This window comes from Terrapene carolina, unplaced genomic scaffold (genome assembly GCF_002925995.2).
Source record: "Terrapene carolina triunguis isolate 2854851 unplaced genomic scaffold, T_m_triunguis-2.0 Scaffold247, whole genome shotgun sequence".
NCBI classification, from domain to species: domain Eukaryota; kingdom Metazoa; phylum Chordata; order Testudines; family Emydidae; genus Terrapene; species Terrapene triunguis.
In genome coordinates, this window is record NW_020664598.1 from 2,231,455 (window position 1) to 2,241,453 (window position 9,999).

Genomic DNA, 9,999 nt, shown 5'->3' on the forward strand with positions numbered 1-9,999 from the left:
GAGAAAGGTAATTCTATTTCACAATGGATTTTGGTATTTCGAAATTCGGTTTCACTCGGATTTGAAATGCAAACCAAATATTCTGAAATTCTCTGCCAAAGGCCATGGAGCCGGGTTCTGGGGCAATCCACCTGGAAGGCTGCCCCAGGGGCATATGCCCTGCAAACCCACACTGCTGAGGAGTGTCAGCCTGCCCTGCTGAGGAGCTGGGTGGGTGTGCTGACTGGAAACAAGGCAGGGATCTGTCGGGACTGCATCAAAATCAACCATCTCCGCAGAACATTTTGGTTTTGATGAACTGGCAAATTCTGGTGAAAAAATGTTGGGTCAGAATTGTTCAATAAGGTGATGTGGAGATGGGGAGAGCCCAAAGGGAGGGAAAAACAGCCTTAATTTCTCTGTTTTGTTGGTCTCCTTTGTTATTTCACATTTTAGTTGTTTATAACAAAGGGTTCTGGAGACCTCAGGGTTTATCATAGGTGAATTAGAGGGTGTCTGATTTTCTCTTCCTCTGGAATAGGCCAACCCTTCTTCAACTTCACTCTCCTGCAGCCCAGAACATGAGCCATTCAGGAGACACCTTAGCATAAGCACAGCAGGGGAGTCCTCATGGCTTCTCCTTTCCACCACCTGTGTTTCTCAAATACATTTTATTTCCCCTCTATACTCTGTTCTTCTCAGTCTCCTAAGTGACAAACAGCAATATCTACCTGGGAGATAGAGGCCAGATGGGATATGAACAGAGACAAGGCCAGGGACACAGAGTCCATCTGGATGGGATACAGACCTAACAAGCACCGGGTGTGTGGGCATGAAGAAAGGTCCATTCGAGTTCTATTCGGACTTCATTGCCCCGCTGCTTGGGCCCTGTGAACACATCTGGCTTCCTACCCACCTTCTTTAACTCCTGCCGAGACTATTTTTACATGTGTTGAACCCAAGGGCTAATGCCCTCTCCGCCACCAGACCAAGTCCTTAAGTGGAAAGTGTTCTGCTGCCATTAGCAGGATCAGCACCAAACCTATAAACAGGGGTGTCTGGGGCTACCTCTTTATACCTGCCATCCAAGCAGCAGGAGCCCGGGAGGCAACGCTCAGGAGCCAATGTGAACTCATGCCTACTTGGATCTAGACTGAGGCTGTCAAGCTAACTTGTGACCCAAACCAGGCCAGTGCATGTTTTCTGGAGGCACAGGGCCAGTGCCATCCAGCTCCTTCTTCCCTAGTACTCACTATGAATAACTCTTCAACCTAGTGTACTCTCTGTTCCCAGTAGTGATCTAGCCCTTTGATCCCCCAGATCCAGTGCACTTTCATGTGGTAAATAAGCACCCCAACTTTCACAAAAGCCAAAAATCAAGCTAATCCCATTTCAAAACAAGGCCAAAACATGCCAATCCCTAAGAACCCCAACACTCTATGTGACTAGATCCCCCCGGCGTGCAGTCTGGGACTGTGGTGGGCTCGCTGTGCACCCCTGACTCTCTCCCCCGCTTGCCCCCGCTTGCCCCATCCTTGCCCCTGCTTGCCGGGAGCCAATTAAAAAAAGAAGCAACAAGCTACAACGAGACAAAAACTAGCCAACAAGCAACTCACAAGCCAATTAAGCCAAAAACAAGCCCAATTTCTGTTTTTATTTCTGTGGGTTTGGCATGTCTGCTCTAAGCCCTTCTTCTCTCTCTCCTCCCCTCAGCTCCCTCTTTGCTTGGGTACACATGAGGGGCCGCTATAGTGGGTGGGTGGGAAGCAGGGCCCTTACCTGGTGGAGTAGTGAGCAGTTCACACTTGGGGATCGCAGTGATGCCCATGAACCCTGCAGAGAGATTTTAGGAAGGCTGCCTGGACAGGAAACCTTCTCCTGCCCAGTCTGGGTGGCAGAGATGGCTGGGTGGAAAAACTCCGCTGGTACAGGTAACAGTGGCCTGGACGTACCTGGAGAGAAGGGTCTGGGGGGGACTGGCAGAGTGGGGCAAGGAGGTGGAATGAAAACAGAAAAATAAGACCTCAAGAGTCCATTGATCCACTTTGGAGTCTCTGTTTCTACCAAGGTAAGGGTCCTGTAAGCCCTGTAAACTGAAGGGGTTTAGTGACATGTACTCCCAGGCATGGATCCGGAGTCCCGAGTGTTCACACATTCCATTGGTCCCACTTTCCACATAATTACCAGAGTTTGTAACAGACTCGGAAGCATTATCAGAGCTAGGAGCAACATGTCCCCCCCCCCCCCCCACATAAATGTCCTTGGAGAAAAAGGCTGAGACATGATAGGCCAAATTTAACCCAGGTGCAACTCCACTGAAGTCAACGGACTTACAACTGGGCTCCTGCAGAGTAGTAGAAAAGGGAAATACACAAAAAGGTGACTGGGGAGCTCAATGACCCCATAAGGCCAGAGACATGTGCTCAGAAGTGGAATTAGGACTCTTGTTTCCAAGGCAGATGAAAGTACAGACCCTAGAGATAAGGAGCATGGCCTCAGGAGATGGTGGCACTGTCTACACTACAGAGTTAGCACAGTTCATCCACCCGATTGCTAGCTGACGTGACACTGGCTTTGAAGTCTTTGGACCTCATTCTCATTTGCATCCTGCTTCAGCTGTCCAAAGGGACCTTAGTGTAAAAGAGAATCATGTCCTTTAAGACTGTGAACATCTGTCTGTCTAGGGCAACTCTGAGGAAAGACAATAGTCACTATAAAAGGTGCCAGGGAAACCAAGCAAGCACCACACCAGTGCTTAATTTGTGCCAGGGCTTGCCAGGACTGAACCCCGGCACCTCTAGGTTTGGCAATTCATAGCCCCAGCACCTCTGAGCTTGCCGCATCAGTTATGAATGTAAATCAATTGCTTGAGCCCCGGCACCTCTTTCATTACAAATTAAGCCCTGCACCACACTGAGATTGGCAAATTGAGAGTGAATTCTTCTTTAGTGAAATCCCATATCAACTGTATTCCTTACCGAAATAAAGCAGAGCCAGGTCAGACTAACTGAACCAGTCTGCACTGTCAGTGGAGCGAGCATCAAACGACCACACTGTCAAGGAGAACGGAGGGGACTTTCTTTACCTTGATTACTCTCATGCTTCAGCCAGGACTGGACGGGGTTGAAAGGGATTTTCTCCATTTCACACAAGTAACTTTCCGGAGTTGGAGAAGCACCTGTAGTTGTTAATGGGAAGAAACATTCCCCCAAATCTCCCATGCCCGTGGAGTCAAGACTGTTCTGGCCATCCTGTTGAAAAAATTAAAGAGATATCCTTTGTGAAATTAAAAATCACACGGATGGGGTGAAGCTGCCTGAGCAAGCTCTGGAGATGGGGTGGATTATGAAGATACCTGGACAGTGCACATTCATATTAGCAAATGGACATTCCAAAGGGTTACATCCCCATCCCCCTAAATATATTTCCAGTCAAAGCAAGCCATTGATAGCGGTGAAAGGAGCTGTAGCTTGCACCCCCCTCCATGTTCTCATCAGATCTGTCTGAGTGATAAGTCTCTAGGGGAGGAGTTGCTGCTAAGTGTCTGACACTCACATTCTTCATGAGAGTGAAGTGTGATCAGTAGGGGAATACATGGCACTCCAGGCCGCGCTGGGACAGAGGTACAGAGTGCGGCACATTAAGAGGAACATGTACCCGATCAGCTGGCCAACAGATGTTGTGGTCGTGTTCCAAGATGCAGGCCCCTCCCATGGTTTGTGCTGTGTGCACATAAGTTCTGTGCTGGACCCTGTCTCAGACAGTACGGAGAAGTGAAGAGGAGAGGAGACACTCACTCCTTGTAACCTCCTCCACTGGGAAAAGCCAGACCCTCAAGGGATTCACTCCCATGCCCTGAGTGAGGAATGGGTTCTTGCCAAACCACTGCTAGGAGGAATGGTGGCTCTTTCAAGGAAGGACGTGTCATTCAGGACCTGGGAGGATGCACACGCTTCCCACTGTGTATGCATATATCCCAAATACCTAGGATGCTCCTACCTTGGTCTCCTTAGGACTCAACTGACAGATGCTGCGATTGTCTAAATCATCCCCTAGCAGGATGGAAGAAGACCTGTCTGAGTTGAGGGATAAGCCTTCCATTTCAGCCAGCTGAACCTACAGGAGGAGAAAGAAGCTGTCACAGGATATGGCCTGAATCTATTTCTCAACCAATCCTGCTGTTTTAAGGCTGGATGGGTGCAGGGAGAGAGCCCATACACCTGAGATTGACTTAAAAAAAATTCCTTTATTTATACTATGTATTTCCTAACCCAGAGCTAGGCCTGGTGAGACAACCCACTTCTAGTAAAGCACGGAAATGAAAACTGGGAGCTGCCAGGGACCAGTCCAGATGATGGGGTCCCTGATCAAGACTCCCCTGGTGTGAAAGATGGAGAGGGGAATCCAGAGTCTGTCCCAGGGTCAGAGTCTGGCACCAGGCTCCTTGAGCGTAGGGCTCACTGAGTCAGTGCCAGGAGAGGACTTCCTTCGTCTGGGGATAATAGTCTGCCCCAGAGACAGAGCAGTGGGGAAAAATCCCATACACCAACAATTAGTTCGTGGCAAGCTGAGGTACGAATCTAGCCTGCACTAGCCTTTGGCAGACGGACTCTCCCTGTGGACCTGCTGCCATGCATTAACAGTTCATTAATCTAGTCCTCTCTGACCTTCAGTAGGGTCCATGCAGACAGACAGCCCACATCAGGCTAGTGCGGTGTGGATTCACACCCCACCTCGCTGCAAACTAAATGTTGTGCACACAAATCCCTAGTCTGGAGACAACAGAGTGTGCTCTGATGCTGGATGAGGAGAAGGCCCCCTCAATCTAGGGCTAATGAAGATTGTCCTAATTAAATAGTGTGAAGGCTCTTTCATGCCAGGGATAAGCATGCCACTTTCAGTCCATGCCAGTGTCATGCTTTTGATTCTCTCTCACCGTCACTACTATAACCTATTCCCTTCTGGCCTCTCTGCTTCTTCCCTCTCTCACCTTTAATCTATCCAACACCTTAACTAACATCATCTTCTCCTCCCTGTTGCTTTATCTATGGCACCCCATCCTCCATTCCCTTCATTGGCTTCCTCTTTCTTTATCAGGTGTAACAAAGCTCACCATTCTCAGCTTTCAGGCTCTGCACAGCTCTGCTCCTGCCTACATCTCTGTTCATTTCATCCCCCATCCCATTTTACACCCTACACTCCCCTCCCCAACCTTCTCTCCTTAGTGCTTCCTTTGCCTTCTCCCATTTGCATCTCTCCTCTACACTTGGAAAGCTTCTCCTTCTTCCTGTATGCCAAGCAGCCTCCCTCTCCTTCTTCAAACATACTTCCTTCCCTCAGCCTTCCCTCACTGGTCTCTAGAGCAGAGCTAGCTCCTACTCCTGCACCTGATCCTTTATTGTTGTTGTATCTGTCTTATTTAGGGCTGCATGCTCCTTCAGGACTGAGATCTTGTCCTCCTATGTGTTTGAACAGACTGGGTGCACCAGTGGCACTATGTGAATAACAATAAGAAGATGATTTGGTGATATGACTCCTTCAGGCTGGAAGTTTAGTGGTCTTTGCCAGTGTCAGTGATTGGAAGAGGACTCCTTCAGAGTGTCAAGTATCAGGGGGTAGCCGTGTTAGTCTGTATCTACAAAAACAACAAGGAGTCTGGTGGCACCTTAAAGACTAACAGATTTATTTGGGCATAAGCTTTCGTGGGTATGCATCCGAAGAAGTGAGGTTTTTACCCACGAAAGCTTATGCCCAAATAAATCTGTTAGTCTTTAAGGTGCCACCAGACTCCTTGTTCCTTCAGAGTGATAATTCACTTGTAATAAACAAAAGAAAAAACCTGATCTACATTTTTAAAGAGACCTGACATCCATAGTCATTAGGTTGTTCCAACACAAGAACACCATGTTGTATAACTGTTCAGATTGCTCAAATACAAAAGCCACCAACTCAGAGCATTAACAAACTCAGAAACCCACAACTGCATTATGTCAAACATGCTACTCAGCAACCAGTACTCAGCAACCAGTCAACAATTTATGGTCTAGAAACACAGTCTGAATCCAGCCCCATTCGACGTGTGTGCTCATCCATGATGTATAAGCAAACATTTCACCAAAACAACCTTAACTCTGTCCCTATAGGCATGTAAGTATGAAATAGGAAAAAATCTGAGACAACCTCCTTCAGCCATAACAAAGCGTTTCAAATCATCAGTGACCAAAAACACAAGAATACTTTACTCTTTGTTGAACTGCTATTCTGCAAATCTGTCCATCTCGCAGTCTACACAAAAAGACATACTTAACAAAGTCATAAATAGACAACGAGCAGGCTCAAAGCCTGTTCACCATTTTTCATTGACAAACCCTGGGCTGCGGATTAAACACTCCATGGACCATCAATACACATTGCTAGTGTGTACGCAAACCTCATAAAGACAGAAAATGAAATGCTAGCAATGACATGAAAAGAGAACAAGGGTCTTCTTATATTTTAATATTACAACTTCTATAGACGACAGACTACTTAGAACTCTCCTGAATAAAGTTGACGAAGTAAAAATGAAATGATGACAGTAGGCAGTTCACTATATCAGTAGATTGGTTTAAAAAATTCAAAGATGGCCACATGCATAGTCACCGAACTTCTTATATCCCTTAGGGCTGGTCTATACTTACCGGGTAGTTCGACGGCTGGCAATCGAAGTTCCGGGTTCGATTTATCGCGTCTGGTCTGGACGCGATAAATCGAACCAGGAAGTGCTCGCCGTCGACTGCGGTACTCCAGCTCAATGAGAGGAGTACCGCGGAGTCGACGGGGGAGCCTGCCTGCCGCGTGTGGACCGTGTCTGAACCGCGGTAAGTTCGAACTAAGGTATGTCGACTTCAGCTACGTTATTCACGTAGCTGAAGTTGCGTACCTTAGTTCGAATTGGGGGGTAAGTGTAGACCAGGCCTTAGAAAAATGACTAGATCCAGACATAACAAATTATAGAGTCATAGAGTTCAAGGCCAGAAGGGGCCACCAGATCATCCCTTTGAAAATAGGGAAGCAATCATGACAATCTTTGTGTGAAGAACTGTTTTGAAAACAAGGCTCCAGGGGCTGAGTCCTGCAAGATGCCCAGTAGAGCTGAGCGAAATCTTTTGACCAACCTTTTTTGGGTGAAAAATGCAGATTTGGCAACACTGAAACATTTTGCAAATTTGTGTCCACTTCACCAAATTGTTTATATAAAAAAATCCCTCCCCCCCAAAATTCCCCAAAAGTTGAAGCGTTTCATTTTGACATTTTTCGAGTTTTCCAATCAAAATGACTTTTTGTTTAGAAATTTCCTTCAATTTAATTTTTTTACACATGCAAATATATTTTAAAAACTTCTCGAAATCAAAACAAAACAGTTTGTTCAATCCAAAACACTTTTTTTTTTTTTTACTTTTCAATTTGCTCAAAATTTTGGTTTGGGGTGACTCAAAACAATTTTTTTGGAATCACCAGCAAACCCAAAACTTCACTATCTGCATGGCTCTAGTGCTGACCACTTTCGCTTGACAGAGCAGAACACTTAGCACATACTTAAGAACTTTAAGCATGTGTAGTGTTTTGAGCTGGAGCACTTAGTACATTGCTGGATCAAGCCCTAGATAAGAAGGGAACAGCTTGAAGGCTGTAGGCAAGTGTTGTCACCGGGCAGGTTTCAACCTGTTTTGGCATGGTGCTTCCTTATAATTTTGACGAAGCACACACACGTTGAATAGGGCCAAATGAAGAATGTGCTCTGTCTATATACATTTTGATTGATTACTCTACAGAGTGTTTGAAATGTCTGTGTACATCCTAGATTTTTAATGTTAGTGGTTGTATCTGGACAGCCTTCAGTGTTACACAGCATAGTGTTCTTCTGGAGGAATTTCCTTGTTGTTTTTCACAAAAGTTTTATACTATGTAATTATGGATAAAAAATAATGATGCATATATCTGGTTAAAACGTTGAACTTTAATTTTACTTTAATATTATTTAGAAAATAAAAATATCTAAATTTTAATGCTAAATTGTTCCTGCATGAGTTGATCAATAATTTCCTTTAAATTCCAGAATGTATTTATATGAATCAAAAATATCAACTTTGGAAAATAATTTATAATTCTAAAGTGGTTACTGGAACTTTTTTTAAATTACAAATCAATTCTTTCATAGTTGTTTTCACTTTCCTCATTTTTAGCACACGTTTTTTTATTCTTATTTTTCTTTTAATGTAATTTTTTTATATTTAAAAAAAAATATTATTGATTGTGGTTATCTTTCTGTCCACCTGTGCTTGTCTGTGTGTTTTTTTTTTATGAAATTGCTGTTTTCTTTCCGTTAATATTTCAAAATACTTTTCTTGCTGTGTTTTTAATCCAAATTTTGTTTTATGCTCTCTTGTGTCTTCCTGTATATCTTCTCAACCTTAACTCCACCTTAACAAAGGAATTTTGTCTGGAGAGCTCCTGTGTTTTTTTAACAATTTGACATGGTTATGACATACATAGGGAACAAGACAGGCAGACAGGAGGAAACCTGCTGAAGCCCCTATGTTCTGATAGGAAACGGGACCAAGTAAACCAGGAGAACTGCAGGGCCCTGGGAACCATGAGGAGCCAGAGTTCAAAGAACTCTGTGGAGCTGAGAAACTCTGCATGACCTTGGTTTCCCAGCTATCCTCTGGAAATCAGCTTCCTACTATTCACCAGCCTTCCCTCCTTTCCCATGCTCCAAACCTTGATTCCTGCTGCTTCTCCCAGTTTTGCATCCCTGTGGACTTTCTGAAGTCCACAGAATCTGCTGCAGACCTTAACAGGTCTGCAGGAACCACTGACCCAATGTGGAATCTACTAATGTTCACAGCAGATCCTTCAGACTTCAAAAAGTCTGCAGGGAAGAATATCTGGGACCAGAAGTTGGAATCAAGGTATGGAACTTGGGGGAGCTGAGAAGTAGGGGGCAGATGACTCAAAGAAAGACCCAAGGGGGGCCAGAGAAATTCTGCTGAGCTTAGAAGCTTTGCTGACATGCTGAGTTGAGGTAGGCATGGGAGACCCTGGGGACCCAGAGGATGTCTGTAGGTAGGGTGACCAGATCACCCAGGTCAAATATCAGGACGTGGGGGGGGGGGGGGGCGCGGGGGGGCAAAAAAAAAAAAAAGGTGGCAGAGCAAAAAACAAAAACAAAAAACAAAAAACCCTCCTCCACAAGTGCTGGAGGGAGGCCCCGGAGACGCAAGGGAAGCGCGGTGCCGTGAGTGAGGGCTGGTCCACACTACCTGCCTAATTTGGCGGGTAGAGATCGATCTTCTGGGATCGATTTACCGCGTCTCATCTGGACGCGATAGATCGATCCCAGAAGCGCTCCCCCATCGACTGCGGAACTCCTGCTCGCCGAGAGGAGGAAGCGCTGTCGACGGGGGAGCCTGCCTGCGCCGCGTGGACCCGAAGTAGGTACTTTTAGTTCGATATAGGAAACGTCGACTTCAGTTGCGTTTCCTATATCGATCCCCCGCCCCAGTGTGGACCAGCCCTGAGAGTCCGGCCTGGCCCCGAGCAGGCAGGACTCAGTTGGGCGGTAGGGAGAGTAGGGGGGCAGCCCGCGGGGCCAAGCGGCGGCTGTTCTCCCCCCCTGGGCAGCGGGACTCGGGAGCAGCCGCTGCTGCAGCTCCCACTGCCGTGGGGGGAGGAAGCGGCCGATGGCCAAGCTCGGCGGCTGCGGCTCTGGCGCCGGGGCCCGAACCCCCCGAGCCCGGGCCTGTTGCGGGGACCCAGCAGCGCGCACGCTGCGCCCAGCCCCTGGCCAGTCGCGTCTGGGCTGCTGCCCAGCTGGTGCAATCCCACGGCGGACCTGGAGTGGGGGCAGCAGGCCCCAGCCCCCCCGTCCCGCTCGGGTCCCGCAGGGGAACGAACGGGGCTGGGCTGCCGATGCCTCTGCCCCGGGCCACTGCGGGATAGCACCAGCTGGGCAGCAGCCCAGACGCGACTGGCCAG

At 47.2% G+C, this 9,999-nt stretch overlaps 1 protein-coding gene across 1 annotated transcript in view; it reads right to left on the bottom strand.

Moving 5' to 3' along the window:
* The window catches only part of CACNA1I (calcium voltage-gated channel subunit alpha1 I), a 232,379-nt gene that overhangs the window by 949 nt on the left and 221,431 nt on the right, over positions 1-9,999 (bottom strand). Inside the window, exons 33-35 of the mRNA XM_026657487.1 lie at positions 3,979-4,095; positions 3,065-3,230; positions 1,759-1,955 (exon numbers count right to left, since the gene is read on the bottom strand). Coding sequence (XP_026513272.1) covers positions 1,759-1,955; positions 3,065-3,230; positions 3,979-4,095 — 480 coding nt within the window. The remainder of the gene's footprint in view (positions 1-1,758; positions 1,956-3,064; positions 3,231-3,978; positions 4,096-9,999) is intronic.